At 35.6% G+C, this 22,372-nt stretch overlaps 1 protein-coding gene across 1 annotated transcript in view; it reads left to right on the top strand.

The window, feature by feature from the left end:
* BIRC6 (baculoviral IAP repeat containing 6) overlaps positions 1 to 22,372 on the top strand; it is a 238,845-nt gene that overhangs the window by 197,537 nt on the left and 18,936 nt on the right. The window contains 4 exon segments of the mRNA XM_082642249.1: positions 14,157 to 14,302; positions 14,962 to 15,072; positions 17,969 to 18,186; positions 20,889 to 21,050. Of these exon segments, the coding sequence (XP_082498375.1) occupies positions 14,157 to 14,302; positions 14,962 to 15,072; positions 17,969 to 18,186; positions 20,889 to 21,050 (637 nt within the window).

The following is a 22,372-nucleotide window of genomic DNA, read 5'->3' on the forward strand; positions in this document are numbered from 1 at the left end:
TTATTTGTTGAAGTTATAGTAAAGTTAGTATTTTATCTTCGTGGAAAATTGAATTTTTAAATGAATCTTTGGTTAAGTTTATACCTTGCTAGAAATCAGATGATGAGTCCTCTTATCAAAAACTTTAAAAAACCTTTTCCTGGTAAGCTTTTTCATTCTCTTAGCAGAATCTGTTTAATGGTTGTCAGTTTTACTTAAAGATGGCATAAATTCTGATGTTTGCATAAACATTCAGAATTAGGCTAGAGGAAGCTTATTTCTTTGTTAGTGGTCTTTTGAATCAGTTAATCTTCTTTACCATCTTTGCAATATATTTGTCCTACCTGTTCTCACTTATTTTTTTAGTAGCCTAACATTTGGGAATCTCAGTATACATCAAGTGATGGCAGAGAATTGGTCATTGGAGGAATAGTTTTTGTCAGCTTTCATTGTTCAGAAGAAATCAACTCCTCAGATTATTGTGACTCTTTTAGCTTTACTGTACTGTCACTGTCACTTTAAGAACTAGTGACTCACTGCCAGGCAGGAAGCACCATGACTTAGCGAAGAGATGAAAGAAGAGCCATTTGGTAGCTATATAAACAGCTGTAGGTTCATACTCTTTTACCAGAGAGGTAAAATGTAAAGGTATATTTTCTTTGATAGTGTGAGACTTCTTTATGTTGTAGAGAAGAAAATAATATTATCTTTGGTCCCATCCTTCATTATGGCAAAAATCTTTCTAACTGGTAACCTAGGCAGCTAACATAATTATACAAAATTAGTGTGGTATCATCAGACTAAAGGTCTGATATTCTAACTGAGCTAAGTGAATGGAATTTGTACACCTAGAGTGCCTTTTTTGCTGCTTTTCTTAATGTATATCCTGTTCACATAACATGCAGTATAATTTCTTAAAAATTAAACTTCTGCATGAAATGTATTAATGATCCACTACAAAAATTTAATTGCAGATAGAGGATAACTGAGTTTCAGTTAACAGGAGCTCTTTATTTTTCTACTTGGTTACCTGGAAACAAAATCTTCTTTAAAATCTTTCACCAAGAAAAAATGACACTTCAAACTTTTAAATTCTGTACCAGCAAAACACGCATGTAGGGGGCTTCCCTGGTGGTGCAGTGGTTGGGAGTCCGCCTGCTGATGCAGGGGACACAGTTTCGTGCCCTGGTCCGGGAAGATCCCACATGCCGCAGAGCAGCTAAGCCCGTGCGCCACAACTACTGAGCCTGTGCTCTAGAGCCCATGAGCCACAACTGCTGAAGCCCACACACCTAGAGCCCGTGCTCCGCAACAAGAGAAGCCACCACACCGCAACGAAGAGTAGCCCCCACTCGCCACACCTAGAGAAAGCCCGCGCGCAGCAATGAAGACCCAATGCAGCCAAAAATAAATAAATTAGTTAATTTTTTAAAAATTGAAAAAGAAATGCACATAAAGATCATGACTGTTCACAGAGATCATTTCATTTTTTATTTTATCTTTACAGCGACCCTGTGCAGTTAACTATTTTTTAAAGCTATTTTACTGACGAAGAAACACTAAAGAGAGTTTTGTATTAGGGTTTGAATGTGCCTCTTCGTCAAGATTCCTCATGATATCTGTTATTTTTTTATATATGTGTAGAATACAGCCTCTGTTACAAAAAGAAGCCAGCAAAGACGTACATGTTATAACGTCCCTACTTTCCTATCAAGGTTTGGCACCTTGAGAATTCACTTTCCACTTCACAGAAAGAGGGGAAAATCTACTCTTTTCCAGCCTGTCAAAACTTAAATGTATTTCTTTTCATATTTCCATCACAATAGAACTCTAATAAAGTGAACGGTGTAGTCCAATTTCCTGTAAAGTTTATAACCACAGAAATTGGTCTAAATTTATTTTTAACACTGTTTCAAGATGCAAAGCTTCCCCCTCCCCCCTCCCCTCTACCTGCCTACCTGATCCCCAACTGAATTTAAAAACAAAAACAAAACCCAGGATACTCTGAGAAGACGATGGTCAAGGCAAATTACATTCTGTTTACATATCACTTTTAGGATGTGTTTTAGTGCTTCATCAGGGTTTGGAGTTATGACTTTAAAAATAATGTGTAGGTGTTCCCCAGCTCAGAACATTTTTGCATTATTTTTGTCTCTTTTTCTCTCAGTAAGAAATAAGGCGGGTGGGGGGGATGCGTTGCCTGTGGGTGATGCCCTGGGAAGTCCTGGCCACATCTGCACCTGGGGGCTCAGGGGAAAAAAAAGTAAGGGTAGATAGAGTACATCTATTTAGTGTAGGTTTTTCTTTTTTTTTAAAGCAAGAAAGCAAGTACTAGTTTACTAATTATGTTTATGTATATCATTGTATTGCCTTGTTTTCTTCTCGTTATTTCTCATTTGTTACTCGTTTTTTTTTCTTTCTAAAAGCCAGGCATACACAAAAGGCATGCAGTTTTTTCCCTCCAAATGAAAATTTAACATAGCACAATTTGATAAAGAAAAGATAGATTCTCTATGTAATTTGCAGGTCTCTGGATGATAATTGTGGTTACATATAATGATTTACATTGATATTATTTCCTCTGTATATGTTATACTTACAATTTTTATCTTTTTTGGATGAAAGAAATTAAAACGTTTTGCCCAAATCTAAAGAGGAAGCTTACTTTTACTGGTTGGAATAATCCAATTAAGAGTATCCTATCTTGAGGACAGTGCTTAAACCCAACTAATTTTTATCTCAAAATTCAAAGAATGATAGAGATTATATAGGTTAGCTGACTCTCCCCTCCAAGCCTGAAACCTTCTATAAGAGGAAATAGGAAAATATCATTAAGAAGCTGAAAAGGCAGATCATTTACTTTGCTTTTATCTAATTTGTGTTTTAGAAGCTTTCGCTTATATTCAGATAGATGAGATCTGGCCTGGTCACAAGAGCATCACTGATTTGTTCATTTAACGGATGTTTATTGAATGTTCATGAGAACATAACAAGAAAATTAGGTCTTTTTCTAAGGGACTGACAGATAATGGGGGAAACAATAACTAGGCAGTTTTAATAACACAGTACATGGCATATTGGAAGTTTAAAACATTACTGGAGGATCAACCCAGATTTGGAAGCCCAAAGAATACATAAGAATTGGCTAAATAAAGAGGAGCAGGGGCCTGGTATACCAGGCTGTGTGAAGAATGTTAGGAGTGAAAGAAAGCATCACGTATTCAGGGAAATGTAGAGAACAAAGAAGTTTGGCGTGCCTGGGTGTCCTTCGGGTGGGAGATAGGGGTGGGAAATGAGGCTAGAGAGGAAAGCAGGGGCTTGAAGAACTTCATAGTTACCTACTCTTAAATGTGATGAGCCATTGAAAGGATTTCAGCAGAAATCTAATCAGATCTGCATTATAAAAAAGATTGTCTTGCAGTGTAGCTGAATGGTTAGGGTGGGAGTTAGAACAAGACTAAATTGCCATGGAGGAGATTTTCATCCTTTCTATCTTGACGGTTGAGCTGTTTGTGTCCTCTCCCATCCTGCCATTGTGGGGACTGAGGATTTGAGTCTATTAGCATTCTTGCTCTAAAATTATGGACTTAAAAGAAAGTTCCTAGGTAGAAATACTGTCTATGTTTCAGATGTTTGACTTTAAAAAAGAAAAAAAAAGTTATTACTCAAGCTTTAAATTACTTATTAACTACATTATTCTGCCTATGTGTTAGTATCAGTGACTGCAGATTTATCCCTGGGGATCTCCTTCAGTAAAGTGTAAGTGCTATCAAATAAATGGTTTTCGGAGCATGGTTTCCTTTGTTGACATACCAGAATCTGAAGTCTGTAATCCTTCGCAGAAGTTCTCCAGTACTAATCCTACTAGGTTATTTTTACTGAAGACAGAAAACAGTCATCTATTGGCTTGACAGAAGCTCAGAATCATTAGCAGAGAATCTAAAATCTTTTATATTAAGGTTCAGGAATGACAGGGTGAGACTACATTCATTTTCATACAATTCTTCTATTTCCTTAAAGCTGTCATCCAGCTAAAGTTGTATATGTGGAAAACTTATATGACAGTAAGTAGGCTTTAGATTTAATTTTTCTGGAGCCTTTTGTCTATATTATTTTAGAATTCATCTTAAGAGAGTATCATGTAATATGGGAATTTTATTAATCGGATCAAAATAAACCAAACCATTTTCATGGTTGAAAACTGAAGGAAATTTTTCTTGGTAGAAATTCTTTGTCAGAGTGAAGAGCCTTAACATTTATGAGGAGGAACTTTCAAACCTTTACCACCCATGCTTTTGCTAGAATCTTTCTTTAGATCAGTTTTTTTTTAAACCAAACATTTTATTTAAAGAGGGAACTTCACATTACTAACATATCAGAAGGACCAGTATCATTTGCCATAAATAGAAGATAAGTCTAAAAGTGAATAAACTAAATTTAAAAAATTAGTGTCTGGGACTTCCCTGGTGGTCCAGTGGTAAAGAATCCACCTTACAAGTCAGGGGACGCTGGTTTGATCCCTGGTCAGAGAACTAACATCCCACATGCTGCAAGGCAACTGGGCCTGTGCGCCACAACTACTGAGCTCGTGCACCTCAACTAGAGAGCCCACGTGCTGCAAACTACAGAGCCCAAGCACTCTGGAACCCATGCGCCACAACTACAGAGCCCATGCGTCCTGGAGCCTGTGCGCCACAACTAGAGAAGAGAAAACCCACACGCCGCAACTAGAGAGAAGCCCATGCGCCACAACGAAGAGCCCAAGTGCTGCCATGAAAGATCCTGCGTGCCTCAACAAAGATCTCATGTGCTGCAACTGAGACCTGATGCAACCAAAAATAAATAAAATAAATAAATAATTAATAAATATTAAAAAAAAAAGAAAGTTAGTGTCTGACTCCAGACCCGTTTTGTGTTTTAAGAAGGAAGATTTAACAATGCTAAGAAATTACCAAAGGCTTACTGAGACCTCTCTTTTCATTGGAAAGAGACTAGTTTTCTCACTCTTTGGTTCAGTTAACTAAATACCATGTCTAATTATCACTTAATGTTTTCTCACGCTTTGGGAAACTTTATTAATAGGATATATCAAGTCCTCTAAAAGTAATGGCATTTTGCAAATATAAACTAACAAAATTAAAAAGGAGAAGAAATGGGATGATGTATGTCCATTGACTGTCTTACTCTCCTTCCCCCTTTTATCTGTGCTTAATTGGGAGAAACGAAAGTTAGCAGAAGCCAAACTAGCCTTGCTTTTGTTTTAATGTGGCTACAATTTAGAGTGGTATTTTGATTCTCATCCTCACTCTCCTATGGATGAGGATTAGTTTGGTGACAGATAATTACAGTATTCTGATGGGGTTGGTATTAGTGTAAACCAGAGCACTATTCAAGGAATAAATGTATATACTTCTAGTTTATTATGTTCATCTTTCCTGGTAAGATTAACCTGTTGACATGGCAAGGTGGCACCTAGGAGTGATTTATTGTGATTTAGTCTGTCTTTAAAAAGTTGTTAAATATTTACTGTACAAATTGCATTAAGAACTTCCTAAAGATGATGATATTTTAATATTCTTTTACTCATGATTCTATATTTTACTGTCTACCACCTCTCCTAATAAGTCCTCTCAAGATGCACAATTTGCAATAACTGCTTAGAGTTAATTTGAGTCTAATGGTTAACATAAATAAACTGATTAATATTACTGTTGGCTGATTATTAGTAAACATTTATATTAAGATAAGTCAGGGAAACATTCCTAACTAAAGACTAGGCAAAAGTGTATTGCTTCAAAATAGAGAATTTTTACGTTCAGCACTTTCCAACTTTTGTCTGAAACAGATAACATTTAGATAATTAATGATGAGGACTTTTTCAGAAATTAATTTTTTTCTAAGTATATAATAGCATGTTTTGTACACTGGTTTTATACCATTTTGAAAACATAACTTAAATGTACCTATAATGTTAAATGTAATTTTCTACTTAGGCCATTTTCTAACATCATCTATCAGTTAAAATTTAAACAAAATTGGGACATTTCATGATGCTATCATATGGAAATTTTGTACTTTTTTCTTATTCAGTTGAAATTTTTTATAATAATTTGAACAAAAATAGGAAATGGTTGATTTAAATATTGTTTCTATTTAACTTCGTTTGCCTCATTAACATTAAGTAGCTCATTTACTTTATTTCAGAGAAATTATTCAGAAGCCACCTTAATAATCACTGCAATAAAAAGATCAAAGGACTTCCAAAACAATAAAATTCTTTTGCCTGTCTATTGATGTAATAGACACTTACAAAGAACAAAAAGTTTAACATTTGTTTATAAAGGATAAGTAGAATTCACTCCCTTGCATAGTTTTTGAAAACTTTATTACCATAAATGTTCCGTTTTTCAGGTACCCTCAGTATAGCAATATTGACACTTTTCTTTCTTGCCTAATGCAGAAAAAAAAAACAGTTTTTCATTTATTTTATTCAAAAAGCCTTAATTTCTGTTTTTTTCTTTAGTTTTATAATTTGATGATTTTTGTGTTTAATACTTTTAATTTTTATATCTACAAGCAGTGGAAGAAATAGTTCCCTAGGGGCCAAAAGAGAGAGGCCGGGGCGGGGGGCGAGGGGGAGTGCATGTGAGAATGACAGCCTGATACAAAAGTAGGAGGTAAAGGATGTATAAAGGTGTAAGCAGTGCTTGTTAGACACATGCCGAAGACAGCCTGTGATTAGATGTTTACTGCACATAAGTCCAAGGTCACTACCACTTAATTTTATGCCAGTTACGAGAGATCAAAATCTGGTAAAAATGAATTTTCCTAACTGTCAGATTAATGACTTAGGCAGATAAAAGACAAAACTATTTCCTGAATTCCTTTTGTTCTGTCAGTTTGAAATAATTTTGATTAGTGTAATGTTTATGTTCCAGCCTCTATGTTTTTATTGATTTCCCTTCTTGTTTCTGAAGAATAAGCCAAACTGCTTTAAATTGTGGGTAAAGTTATAATAAATATGTAGTAGCATATAGCTGTGTAAAAAATACAAGGAATAATATTATAACCTAACTTCTGTGTAGGATATAGAGTTTCAGAAGTTCTTAGATGTCTATTACTAGTTTTTTCTGTTCTGTGTGGTAGACAAGAAAATATTCTTGTTCGACAAAGAATGAAACTATTACTTAGAGTTTAACATTTAAAAACTTACTAATAGGTAATAAATCTGGGATTTAGCTCCCCACTTTCCTGATGCCTGTGGTGTTCATTATTAAAAACAACATTTATGAAGAAAGAGGGACTTCCCTAGTGGTTCAGTGGGTAGGACTCCATGCTCCCAAGGCCGGGAGCCTGGGTTCAATCCCTGGTCAGGGAGCTAAACCCCACATGCAGCGACTAAAGATCCTGCATGCTGCAACTAAGACCCAGCACAGCCAAATAAATAATTAAAAAAAAAAAAAGACAAGTTGATTGACCCGTAGTCCAGATACTTCTATTTTTATACCCCATTGCTACCTTTTACCAAAATTGTTCATTGATCACTAAGGTGTCATGCGTGTGTAATGGCTAGACTTCAGCTTTAGCTGATTCCTGAAAAACACTTAGATCAAGTACCAAAGTATAGCTTATTCTATTATTTAAGTGATTAACAAACATAAACTCATTAAAAATTATAAATTGACTTAATACTTCTACCTCAGTAGCATAACATATAAAATGATTATTTATTCCTTGTCAGATTGCATTAGATGAGCTTTATGTTTCAAGATGGTTTCCACTATCTTACTTCTGACAAAATCTCAAGCAGTCTTAATTGCTGTATTTAAAGTCTCTTGCCAAGTAAGATTTAGTTTGTAAATCTTTCTGGGCACTTCACGATAAGTAACCTGTCCCATAATATCCAAAGGTTTTTAGAACTATAAGGGACGCTCTTAAGAGTTCAGATAGTTCATATCCCCCTTTTTATAAATGAGGAAAACAAGGTCCATAAATACTGTGATTTGTTCCAAGGTCTCATGCTTAGTGGCAGAGAGCTATGATAAGACCTCAAATTTCCTAATGTCCCAATCAAGTATATTTATTTACTAAATTGAACTTAACTTCCAAAGAACAATTGGATTTATGCATCAGTGAATAATTAGAAATCGAAGTGTGAACTTATTTCTGATTTGGCTTTGGAAATTTGGTATACATAAAAAAAATTTTAATGTTGACAAGTAAAATTTTTTAATTGAAAATTTTGCTTTTGATAATTTAAAAAGTATATATAAGAATGCAGATTCTACAGAATTTTTCTTATATTTTCTTTTGCTTATCTTTTTTCATTCCCCTGAAGAATTTTTGTTAACACTATAAGATGTTAAAAGGCAGCATATTTCATTAGATATGCATAGCCATTCGAGTGGTGCCTAAGTAATAATTATTAGATCACTAAGGTACACTAAGTAAGGTAAACTGTTTTGTGGTCTGTAGAACATGAGCTGGTAGCAACTTCATGTAATTATCACTTAAATGAGGATTAAGTCAGCTTTACCCATTTGATTTTTTTTTTTTTTTTTGCTCAAAAGAATCAATAAAAACATTTCCTCTGAAAATTTCTTAGTTATTGATGTATATATTTTTCCTTGACTGTCTTTTCAAGCTGATTTGGTGTCTACTTGCATAGACTAGGGTGGTGTGTTGGAGATACAATTATTTTCTCTATGTTGCTGGAGAAGCCTCTTCCCACCCCCCTAAACACCCTATTGTTTTCCATCTCCTGAATTTTGTTACTATCTTATTATGTCCTATATTTGTAATATCTTTAACTCCCTTGTCAAGAAGAAATTAAAGAGTTTATTAGCAAAATTCGATATTTAAATAACAAATAGCAAAAACAACTCCTGCCTATTTATGACCAGTTGTCGATCAGCATTTTATTTTAGATTCTTAAAAAAGAAAGAACTTGAAAGCAACTCTGTCACCTCCATTAATAAAGGGATTTGTGGCATCGGTAACATAATACTTTAAACCTTTATATATGTATTGTTTCCACTTGAAATATAATTATCTAGTGTGAAAATTTATTTTGTTGCCCACAAAATAATCACAGTGTGAAAATGTGAGCCCTTCGGAATTTAAGTACCATTCTTGGTGAAATTCATCTTCTGCTGGCCATTTCAACCTGTGTGCCAACCTTCTCAAAATGAAGTCAAAGTACAGGCATAGTAGTTTGGTTTCACTTCTGAGTAAGTGTGGCACTTTGTAGCCTCCTTGGAGTTGGAGCAAAGGCAAATATTTTGTCCTTGATCTTTTGTGCAGACTTTTCCTGCTAGACTCCAGTAGACAAATAATCATATTTTGTATATTTAGTACTTGATAGCTTCACCAAAAATTTGAAAAAGGTACTTGCTGCCAATCAGATAATCTTAATTGCTAATAAGGACGTGACACAAATGACTCTGTTGAGTGAAAGGTGTTCTCAACATTGAACTTCTCTTTAATAGCATTATTAAAGTAAGCATCCTTGATTGCCCTTTCCCTTAGCTATCCCAAAGTGTCTTCCAGTGCAAAGTTCATCAGTTTTTAAAATAACTGAATTGTCTTGTAGAAATACCCAATTCCCTTTTATCCAACTAAGCAATAAGATTAGTTGATTTACTTCTTAAATGGCATATTTTCTATCAGACTCTCTTGTTTTAACTCCTTTAAGTTAGTTCCTTTAGGGCTTCAGTTGAGAAAGAATTTCAGTTCCAGTCCTCCTACATTTGTTTTCATTGGAAAAACATTTCCTATCTTTTCTTTTTCCTCTGTTTCTCAAACCTACAAAGTGAAAAAGGCCTGATTTCTTAGACAAGAAGCATTTGTTGCAACCATATATATATATATTTTAAGTTTCTTTTCGTGATGACCTTGAACAAGCTCAGTGGTTTGTCAGCCTTTTTTACTTGGTGGTGGAGACAGCAGTGCCAACATTTATTTTAATATCTCCTAGCCTCAGTTGGGTTGTCCCCTGGTGAAGCAAATTACTTGTGGCAACTCCATTCCATAGCAGCACACAGTACCATATTTGTCCTGTGATGTTTAATCTGACTGGAAAACTATTATATTTTTATCTAATCTAAAAATCAAGGTTTTATTTTCAAAGGCTTCTCATACCTCTGTTTTGGATATTCCCTTCTCTCCTATTGCTCATTTATGCTTCATTTAAGACAAAGAAGATTTTATTTTCTACTTTCATTTAAATCATATTGAAAACTAAAACCAGTACTTCCATTTGGAAAGAATTTAAGTAAAAACAAAAGGGGATCTAAAGTTTAAAACTAAGCTTTAAAATAAGCATGGAAAACATTCATCTTACAAAGGTCTTATCCCATTTAGTGGTGCATTTCAAAAATTATTTTCATGTTTTCTATAGACATTAGAAGCAAATAATTCTCCACAGTAATATTTTAAAAAATCTTTCTGCTTACTTTTACTTTTAATTTTTTTTTTAACTATAATTCCTGGCAAAGAGCTTTAGAACTGTGGAGTATGATATGGTGCATTGTTTTATAGGTAAATATAGAAGTTTCATTCTCTTATAGTTTTAGAATCTTCCTCTAAGACACTAATTCTTAATACTTCTGAATCTGGATGTTTCAGCACATGGTGTCCTGATTACTTCTTCAATGTGGCTCTGCTTTTTAAATGTTTATTTCAACAGTTTGATAGTTTTGACTTTAGAATTAGGAGTGCAGGGGATTGAAGTGGTCTTTCCTAATGTCCGACCAAGAAAATAGTTGTATTAAGCTGTTTTTAGTTTATAGATTATAAGAGAACATAATTCTGATATCTTGTAGTCATACAAATATCCAACTTAATGTGGGTGGTAGAATTAGAAGAAGCAGTTCAATATAACTGAATGTTGAGTTATGGGTTTCTTTTTTCTTTTTGTTTTCACAAGAAAGATTTGCCCATTCTGCTCACATCCTAGTTTAGATTATATGTCACAGAGCCAAAATTTGCTTAACTTATTAGCTGTGTAGTTGGAATTCACAGCATAGTGGAAAATGTTTGCAGATAATTCTGTGCAATAGTAGAAACTTCAGTTGATTCCTCGTATTTCTTCAGGGCAGTGATCACAACCAGATTCAACGTATGCACAAAGCAGCGGATACCATGGTAGCGGCCGTCGCTGATTGCTTTTACCATGTTGGATCCATTGTCAGTCTCAAAGACCTACTTCCAGCTAGGTGCCTTGAACTCAAATAGCTTTTCACACAGACTTCAGGATGTGAGCTAAGGTATGGCCTTTTTTCATGAGCTGGGCCTACATATGGGTTGACAGTAACCTGCAGCTTTTATAGAAGAGACTGCTGTCTGTAGTTAATGTCAGACAATGACTAGTTGTAGTCATCATTAGGCAGGTAGTGTGTGTTCTTCATATATTTGAAGTACTTTTACCTTTTGAAGATTATTCCTTTTTCTGCTGTATGTTTTTTCAAAAAGACTATCCCCATAAAAAATTCTTGTTAGAACCTGCTGTAAAGGTCTAATTATGTCTGCTTTATGATTCAGCCATTATCTTCAGGATGTATATGATTATTTCTTTTACGCATTTGGTGTAAAAAATGCTGTTTTAAAAATTTCTGTGGATTTTTTTGCACTATTCTTAAACATTTTTAAAATTCTGTGGTGAAAAATAACAAAAATTTTTATCCTAACTATTTGCAGTATTTTAATAATAGAGATTTCTCCTACTAATCATCTTTTAAAAACTGGAGTTAGGAAATTGGTATTCATGAATAGGGCTTGAAATTTAGAATCAGTAGTTTTCTGAGGGTAACTTGCTCTAAATTGCATTGAGGCAGTTTACTCTCCATGCCAGAGGTTCTTGTTTCTTCAAGGAGAAAATACTCTAATTCTGGAAAAATGAGCTTCACTCCTGTAATCTTCCTTCTCTGCTTGGCAAGATATGTTTCTTTAAGTGACATCTTTATTGAGAATATAATGGATCAACTGACTAATGATAGATTTAGGAAACCATCTTTATTTTATTACAGCTATAACTATAACTCTTCTGTTTTCTCAAACTACTTACTGTTGTTTTCCTATTGTTCAGTGGCCCTTCTAATTAAGAATTTTTTTAAGCCCCAGGAAGAGAATCATTTGCAATTGGGGAGAGAGAGAGTCTTTATAAATTCAGAGGGGGTACTGTCAATCAACTTAAGTGTTTTTTCTTGAGTCTCAGTGTTTCACAAAGTTTGTGAACAGCCATTGGTAAATGCAGAATTTGAGAATCTGTTTGAGCTTGTCTACCAGAATCATATCTTTGTTTAAAAAATTGTCAGACTGGGCTTCCCTGGTGGCACAGTGGTTGAGAGTCCGCCTGCCGATGCAGGGGACACGGGTTCGTGCCCCGGTCCGGGAGGATCCCACATGCCGCAGAGCAACTGGGCCCGTGAGCCATGGCTGCTGAGCCTGCGTGTCCGGAGCCTGTGCTCCGCAACGGGAGAGGCCACAACAGTGAGAGGCCCGCGTACCGCAAAAAAAAAAAAAAAAAAAAAAAATTGTCAGACTCACTATTAAACTGTAGTCTCAACTTAACTTCATAGCTATAAAAGATGCAGTATGTTATTTGATTCTAGCAGTAAAATGTCTATTTCAGTCTTAAAACATTCATTCACTATATTCTCCTTACTTACATATGCAAACATATATGTTCATATACATGTTCACACACAGAGGTTGATGACTGATATGATACACAGCATAACATCTACCAAGTGGCTCCTGAGTAGCAAATGAGAGTTGGCCATGTGTTCTCTGTGACTCCTAAATATACATCAGGGAAGATAAGAAGAGAGGGTAGGAGAAAAAGCAGTAACCCAGTGACACATTATGGTTCTTAAGTTAAATCCTCTTGCCAGGTGAGGTGGTGTATGAGGTGGTATAAAAATATCTGTGGATGCTAGATTTTCACACAGTGTGGGAGCCAATTCAAGACTCATGCATAACACTAAATCCGGTTACCGTTGTTATCCATCTGAGTGGCTCTTCTTAATTTACCTCTTATTATCTACCTAAAGTTAAGCACTGAATGGCTTCTGAGCAGATTTTTGTCTTTGTGATAAAGAACAGTTTATTTGGACATAGATTGCATGATATTATTTTGTTAAGGACTCTTCTGTCTTCTGTTAGTCTTTTTATAGTTCTCTAAGGCTCCATGCCCACTTTGTGAAATGTTGTTTTAATATAATAGCCATGTCCTTTTGTTAGTAGCTGTACAAACTAGAAAAATGAATGATGCGTAGTTTAGATCATACCTTAGCATAAACATTTTAAACAACTTTTATTTATATGTGATTTCAGTTTGTTTTAAATTATCTATTTAATGAATTAACAAAGATGTAGATTTTTAGTATCTAAGCAGTAGTGTAATGATGATGTGAATAAAACATGCTGAGAGTTGAAATAGAAAAAAGGAAATTGATATTTAGTTGCTGTTTTTAGTGAACCTTGTTAATAAAATGCTACTGCATTCACCTATAAAATTTAATTTGAGTCTATATTAGACCCTGAATAGGGAATACGGAAGAATATCTTTAAAATGATTATGCCCTAAAATTTAATGTTTAAATAAAGATTCAGTGTATAGAAGCACATTATATTAAGTTACCTAGTAGTGAACCTGCACTTTATTCTGGAATTTTTCCTTTTTCCCCCCCTTGGAAATTAATATACTCTAAGTGAAATACAAATAGAATTAAACTGAAAAACCACCTATGGATCTTTGTTTCCCAAGTCTTAGAAGGCAGAGGATCTTTTACTTTTAGATATAGAAGTGATTTCTCTACTTCTAGGTACATAGTTACTGTAAGTATGTTTTTAAAGGTGTGGATCGAAGGACATACCAGGTATTGGGGTCTTTTTACAGTATGACATTTCTACAGTGTTTAACTCTTGTCTGTTTTTGCATATGAAGAGACAAGCTATCCGAAACTTTGGTTATTATGCTAGGCATTATCCTATGGCTTCAAAATGAATCTAATTTAAACTACTCCTGGTATATATCATGTGTATGTCAAATGAAATGCAGACTATCATGTTGATTTTTAACCACTGTTACTGATTTATGGAAGTATTTATTTTTCAAAACTACTAAAATCTTAATTTTCCTTGCATTTCTTTCCATATTAAAAAAACCTTTTCAGATCTAAAAGGGAAAATGTTAAAACAGGAGTAAAACCAGATGCATCTGATCAAGAGCCAGAAGGACTTACTCTTTTGGTGCCAGACATTCAGAGGACTGCTGAGATTGTTTATGCAGCCACTACCAGTTTGCGGCAAGCAAATCAAGGTACAGCACTATTCTCTTTATGCTCCTTTTCTTTTGATACAAAGATGTTTCATTTACTTACTGAAAACCGCCTTCTCTTCCCTCTATGTTAATGGTTTTCCAGCAAGTTATTTACTTAAAGATTCTGTTCTATGTCAGGTTTTCAAGCTAATTATATAGTCTCTAATTTTAAAATATTTATCTCTACTGTGTATGATTTCTGAGACTCTTAGTAGGCTGACAGCATGCATTATAAATTTCTCTTTTCTTCCCACTGAAAGTTATGAAATTGAAAAATGCAACTGTATTAGATAGAAAACAGTACATTAATAGTGTGTAAGAATTCAGTTAAAATTGGCGTTTTCACATATTAGCAATGGAAGAAATAAATGATGCTTCATCATCTATTGCTTCATTTCTGCTGTTTTTGCCTGAATGGATGAAATCTAATTAGCATTTTAAGAATTTAAGCTTTAAAGTTGATAAGATTTTTAGCCCTATTATTTTTATGAAATAGAAAGAAATCTTTTAATTTTAAAATGGTACAATAGGAAGATAATTATGAAGAGTTTCGTAATTTTTCGGAATTCAAAATCTGAACTCTAAAAGTTAATAGTTTTTTTGTTTTACTCTTCGAAAATGTATACTTATGTTATTTATCTTGAAATATTAAATAACAGAAAAAAAACTAGGTGAATATTCAAAGAAGGTGGCTATGAAACCCAAACCTTTATCACTATTGAAATCACTTGAAGAAAAATATGTGGCTGTCATGAAGAAATTACAGTTTGGTAAGTTGAAATTGTACTTTTTATTTCTTCAGCTCTCATTTTACATTTTTTAATAGTGCTATTGAAATGTGTTCTAGTAAAATTAAAGAATTTCAAACTTGCTTTTACCATGAATTATTCATATACTCTATGTATGTGTGTATGTATGTTTATATATACACACATGCAAAAATTTTTATCTTTCTATCTCTGAATTTATATCTGTGTTTATAGTTATGTTTGGAAATCATGATTCAGTAGAAACCAGGAAAAAAACAAAGCCAAATGTCTAACAAACAGGCAGAAAGTGGTTTTCTTTCTTTACCTCTCCATGTCTGTATATCCTTGCCTGAAGGAAGCCAAGACCTGGGACTTTGAACCAAGTCTGTTACTCTTATCATTTTAGAATTCCAAGGGATATACCTTTGGAAAATGTAGCCTTTCCCATTCCAAAACTCTTGACAAGTAAGGACTGATGAAAAGATTATATAAGCACCCTTCATAACGTGCTGGTTTATGAATAAACACTAGAATTCCAAATTTTGATGACCATTATTAACTATTATTGTATGTCCCTCTTTTTCATTCTTGAGAACCAGCCCAAAGGACATTGACTATACTAAAAAGAACACCAAAGTAGGAGTCCAAAAAAAAATGTAGATTTATGTCATAACTGTCAGAGTCATAGGCCAGAGCCTTTGATTAATGTTAGTCAGCCAGGAGGCTTCTCTCATTATCACTTAAAATCATAAACTCTACCAGTTGGACGTGACTTTAAATGTAATTGAGTTTTGCTATCCATTGACTTTTAGAATAATTTAGAAAAAATAATGGGTTTTCTGTTGTGTTGTTTTTTAGTAAACTGCGTTTTCTAACTTATGTATCAAATATTTTCTCATATCACGATTCTTGTACAACTTGATATTTATTGACTACCTAATATTTTTATAAGCCTAATTATTTTTTAAAGTACTTTATATATATATATTTTTATTTTTTTGGCTGCGCTGGGTCTTTGTTGCTCCGTGCGGGCTGTCTCTAGTTGTGGTGAGCAGGGGCTAGAACGTGGGCTCAGTAGTTGTGGTGCACGGGCTTAGTTGCCCCTCAGCATGTGGGATCTTCCCAGACCAGGGATTGAACCCGTGTGCCCTGCATTGGCAGGTGGATTTTTAACCACTGGATGACCAGGGAAGTCCTTGACTGCCTAATATTCTCATATAAAGTACTGTCATTTGTTTAACCAATAACTAGACCTTTAGGTTGTTTCCAGTTTTTTAGTAACGTCAGCAACATCTCAGTGGGCATTATTTCATATAAATATTTGTACACATCCAGGATTATTTCCTTAGGACAAATTAATAGAAGAGGAATTGCTGAATCAAGCAGTATGTAGGTTTTTAGCAACTAGCCATTATCTTCGATTGTATATTTTAATAAAATTTTGGTATAAGAAGACCCTGTTTTCTTATAGATATATGACATAAAAATTTCCTCCAGGCATGGGGATAGGCTCATGTGTGTATCTGGTGGATTGCTATTTATAAAACTCAAAGGAAATATATCCCTGTATTATGTGAAAGGCAGCAGAGTTGAGCAGATGAAATAACTCTGGTTTACAAGTTTACTGATAGAAACTACTCAGTAGTCTTGCTGAGACATAGTACATTTGTAGTGCACAGACCCATGACACTGTTTATAGGTCTTCCCCTTTTTTCTAGATTATAAACTTCCTGAAGACAGATATATTTTCCTGTTTATTATTTAACCCAAAGAGCCTAGCCTAGGACCTTGTACTTAGTAAGTTCTTGGTAAAATTTACTGCATTAATGGTAATTATAATGTAGTTTTCATGTTTTTCTGTATATTTAGAATTGTGTGAACACAAGATCAAAAGTTACCATTGTTTCTTTGTATTTGCCCTTGTATCAGTAGGTGGTTTTAATTTAGTTTTATAAGATATTTAAATATCTTTGTTTTCATCCATTGGTGGGGTAGGTTTAATCTGAATTAGAGATAGAGTTCAAATCCACTTTTTTCTTTCTATTTTGTATGGACATGTAGCTTATCAGTAAATCATAACTTTAAGTCCTTCCAAATCTGCCTGAATAAACGGTTAAGAATTAACCCATTACTTATATTCTATCAAAGTACTTCAGAGGCTTCCCTAATAATCCTGTTTTATCCTATTAACTTAAATTTCAAAAGTAATACAGAAATAAACGTCAGCCTGTCATTTCTGTTTTCTGATTCCAAATCAGTACAAATATATAAAGACTTATTCTCTTTTTAAAAATGAAATAGGGCTTCCCTGGTGGTGCAGTGGTTGAGAGTCCGCCTGCCGATGCAGGGGACACGGGCTCATGCCCCGGTCCGGGAAGATCCCACATGCTGCGGAGCGGCTGGGCCCGTGAGCCATGGCCGCTGGGCCTGCGCGTCCGGAGCCTGTGCTCCACAACGGGAGAGGCCACAGCAGTGAGAGGCCCGCTACCGCAAAAAAAAAAAAAAAAAAAGAAAAGAAATATACTGAAATACTTTTTGGCGTTTCATGTTCTGAATTATTTTGGCAAAAAACATTATATACCATTCATTTTAACAATAAATTATCTGCTACTTTGCATTGTGATTTAAATGCTTGGTATTATATAATCTGCCTGCATGTCCAAATTGTACATTAAAATTGATTTCTTCCTTTGCTTCCATGACATATTCCATTGCTCTAGCAGCATTAACCCACATATGTAGGTATTACATAAACGTTTATAGTTTGCTCTTCTTCCACATTGCAGTCCTCTCCATTTTGGGGGGGAGGAAGGGTTAGTGGTTTGTTTATTTGTAATTTTTTGCTATTATGACGGCTATCCTCCATTCTGGTTCTTTTTTTTTTTTTTTCAGTGTTTTTTTTTTTCTTTTCTTTTAGATACGTTTGAGATGGTTTCTGAAGATGAAGATGGGAAATTGGGCTTTAGAGTAAACTACCACTACATGTCTCAGGTGAAGAATGCAAACGACGCTAACAGTGCTGCCAGAGCCCGCCGCCTTGCACAGGAAGCTGTGACGCTGTCAACCTCACTGCCTCTTTCATCGTCCTCTAGTGTTTTTGTGCGCTGTGATGAGGAGCGACTTGACATCATGAAGGTAGAAAAAACAACTTTTTTTCCTATTTCCCTGGCTAATCCAGTTATTCAAATATTCATAAAAAGCACTAGAAATAACATGAATTTTTTTTTTTTTTTTTTTTTTTTTTTTTTTTTTGCTGTACGCGGGCCTCTCACTGTTGTGGCCTCTCCCGTTGCGGAGCACAGGCTCCGGACGCGCAGGCTCAGCGGCCATGGCTCACGGGCCCAGCCGCTCCGCGGCATATGGGATCCTCCCAGACCGGGGCACGAACCCGTATCCCCTGCATCGGCAGGCGGACTCTCAACCACTGCGCCACCAGGGAGGCCCAATAACATGAATTTAAATAAATTTAATAAAAATTCTGTTGACCATTTTGGACATCAGTGAAGGGAGTCCTTTTCTTTTTTTTTTTTTTTTTGTTTTTTTTTGTTTTTGCTTTTTTTGCGGTACACGGGCCTCTCACTGTTGTGGCCTCTCCCGTTGCGGAGCACAGGCTCCGGACGCGCAGGCTCAGTGGCCATGGCTCACGGGCCTAGCCACTCTGCGGCATGTGGGATCTTCCCGGACCGGGGCATGAACCCATGTCCCCTGCATCGGCAGGCGGACTCTCAACCACTGCGCCACCAGGGAAGCCCAAGGGAGTCCTTTTCTAATGTTAGTTCAGAGTATGTGGATGAGAGTACTATTCAAAATAAAGATTTAGAAGAAAATACCAAGATACCTTCCCTGAACAAACCTTCCCTGTGTGCACCCTGTCATAGTTTTAGAACGTACTATCAAAGGATTTAATGCTGGTCAGTTGAAAAAAAGTTACAGGACTTCTTCCTTGTAATCCAGAATACTTATCTCATGTTTTATACTATCAGTCTTCAAAATTTTTTATCTTTTTTTCTTTTTTAGGAAATTTATATATTTACATACTCATATGATTTAAGTAATGGTAGTACAATAATAAATAAAACCAGCAGCTTTATGTTTTAACACTGTGGTGATCTGGCCTTAAATTCCAAGAGAAGCTGCAGCTAGTAATTTTTAAAGATTTGATACCTGGGGTGGGAGGAACCTTTCTTTACTTGATTTAATTCATGGATTAAATATTGTGTCTTCCTTAGATACACAGCTAAAACTATTGACCCATTGATTTGAATAAGGTTTTTTGCTTGTTTGCTTTTTTGTTTTGCTCTTTTGGATAATTTTTCAGTAGAAATCTCATAGACCTTGCCTATTGACCACACTTTTCCTTGATACAAACAGTAGAGCTGATTATTATATGATTGCCTAGGGAAGTATTTTATTGCTGAATGGACCACACAAGTTCAAACTTGTGACTGTTAAGCATTATGCTGTACCTCACAGAAAGGATCCCAAGTTGGAGCCCCAAAATGTAAATCAGAGTTGTCACAGAACGGGACTCTAGTACCACTTGCCTCCACACACAGCTGTTCAGGACCCGAAGCTTTGCTGCTCATGTCTTGTACACTAAATATCTGTTGATTGACTCAAACATAATTCATTAAATAATTCTGACACTCACTGTTGGGTTCTCTGCTATTTTTTGGACTACCAGTAACCCTAAGGGAAACATCACACCTACTGTTCTCTCAGAACCTTTTTATCATAAATTGTTACATGAAAACATTTATTCCTGTTATCTACTTGTCTCATTATCCCAGAAGAAAATATTTAAAAGTAAGCTATTTCTTGGACTTCCTTGGTGGCGCAGTGGCTGAGAATCTACCTGCCAGTGCAGGGGACACAGGTTTGAGCCCTGGTCCGGGAAGATCCCACATGCCATGGAGCAGCTCAGCCTGTGTGCCACAACTACTGAGCCTATGCTCTAGAGCCTGCAAGCCACAACTACTGAGCCTATGTGCCACAAATACTAAAGCCCGCGTGCCTAGAGCCCATGCTCTGCATCAAGAGAAGCCACCGCAACGAAGAGTAGCCCCTGCTCGCCTTAACTAGAGAACGACCGTGCGCAGCAATGAAGACCCAATGCAGCCAAAAATAAATAAATAAAATAAATTTATTTTTAAAATGTTAATTTATTTTTTTTTAAAGTAAGCTATTTCTTAAAACATTAACTTGAAGATTTGAAGCAGAAAGTTACTCTCATACCTTTGAGATATGATAATGAATGTACCTAGAATCTCAAATTGTTGACAGTAATGTAGAGATCATGAAGGAAAGCTCTTAGAAAAAAAGTAACTTAATAGGGCTTCCCTGGTGGTGCAGTGGTTGAGAGTCCGCCTGCCGATGTAGGGGACATGGGTTCGTGCCCCGGTCCGGGAAGATCCCACATGCTGTGGAGCGGCTTGACCTGTGAGCCATGGCTGCTGAGCCTGCACGTCCGGAGCCTGTGCTCCGCAGCGGGAGAGGCCACAACAGTGAGAGGCCCGCGTACTGCAAAAAAAAAAAAAAAAAAAAGTAACTTAATATTTTAAAAGGTATCTGCTGTTAAGGTAAGCTTTCCTGCTGCCAATTGGGCATCTCTCTTTTAAAAGCCCATTTTCACCAAAACCAAATCACTTTAATTGTAATTTAAAACCGTTTCCTAGTCCTGTGTATGTTTTTAACTTTTAACTTAATTTTTAACACATTTTGGTAGAGATGTATATAGGATGTAAGAAGATTGTTCTTATTTCATGTTGAATTGTTTTTCTAAATAGTAGCATTTAGGAATAGTAACATAGGCTTTTGTGTTTGTATGTGCATACTAGGTTCTGATAACTGGTCCAGCAGACACTCCTTATGCAAATGGCTGCTTTGAGTTTGATGTCTATTTTCCTCAAGATTATCCCAGTTCACCTCCTCTTGTGAATCTAGAGACGACTGGTGGTCATAGTGTGCGATTCAATCCAAACCTTTATAATGATGGCAAGGTAATGTAATTGCAGTCTTTTGTTTCTAATGCCAAAGTATTGTAACCCAAAGGTTCTTTGTAATTTGAACAGAAATTTTGTTTTAGTTATCTTCTTTTCAAAAGTACGTGAGTTTCTTTGTGCTTCTTTTCCCTGTATGCAAAGATTAGCCTGAGGAATGAGAGAGAAGGAACCAAAAATGGCAGAAACACAACAGTGTTACAAAGCACTTATAGTCTTAAGGGGTTATTGTGAGGGACTAGCTTATTCAACACATTCCTTGGCCAGTTGAGAGCCATCTCCACTCAGAAGATAACAGAGCCAGATGCCTGTCTTTGCCATTCACCTTTCTTTACTTTCTATATCTTCAATTCCAGTTATCTTTTCACAATTGCCTGAAGATACTATCCATGTTTTCTATGATATGTACCATTGTGAACTTATTTTTAAAGTTTAATTTGTGTTAAAATGTTTTATATTTTCTTGTAAGTAGGAAGATGCATTCCTGTCTCCACAAAAATAGTTGACGAAGAGGTATAATAAAAATCATTTCATATGTCAATAAACCTTTAAAAATTAGATTTAAAAGAATAATCATCACCTTTCAAAGTAATTTTGGACAGTTTGATGAAATTTCAATAGTAAATTCCATGCTGAGTGTATTCAATGTTTAAAAATTACTAGAAGGTCAGAAGAAATTTCTCGATTTCATAAGCAGACTCTTTGATGATGTGAGAATAATAAATGCTTGAAGTTGATCTGGTTTATTAAAGATGGCCCAAGTTTTCCTCTGGTTTTGTCTTCCTATTTTAATTTTTTTTATTTTATTTTTTTTTGCGGTACGCGGGCCTCTCACTGTTGTGGCCTCTCCCGTTGTGGATCACAGGCTCCGGACATGCAGGCTCAGCGGCCATGGCTCACGGGCCCAGCCACTCCGCGGCATGTGGGATCTTCCCGGACCGGGGCACGAACCCGTGTCCCGTGAATCGGCAGGCAGACTCTCAACCACTGCGCCACCAGGGAAGCCCCTTCCTATTTTTAAAAGGTGCAGCCTGCCTCCGATCTGTGCTTACAAGTTATCATTTTGTCTTCACCATAAGCTCAACTCGCAAAATTGGAATTCATTTTCTGGGTTTATTGTAGGATACTTAACCAGAGGTAAACCTTGCTTTGTTGGGGAAAGCAAAGAACAGGTCTTTTATAACTGAGCAAAGTAGACAAAGTAGCAGTGTTGACTTTATTCAAGAGAGAGTCTGGAACTTGAATAGAGTTTAAGTGTAGATGTTAAGAATTATTTAAGAAATTACTTCCTTGGACTTCCCTGGTGGCACAGTGGTTAAGAA

Source organism: Mesoplodon mirus, assembly GCF_964341445.2.
Source record: "Mesoplodon mirus genome assembly, chromosome: 14".
In the NCBI taxonomy this organism is placed as follows: domain Eukaryota; kingdom Metazoa; phylum Chordata; class Mammalia; order Artiodactyla; family Ziphiidae; genus Mesoplodon; species Mesoplodon mirus.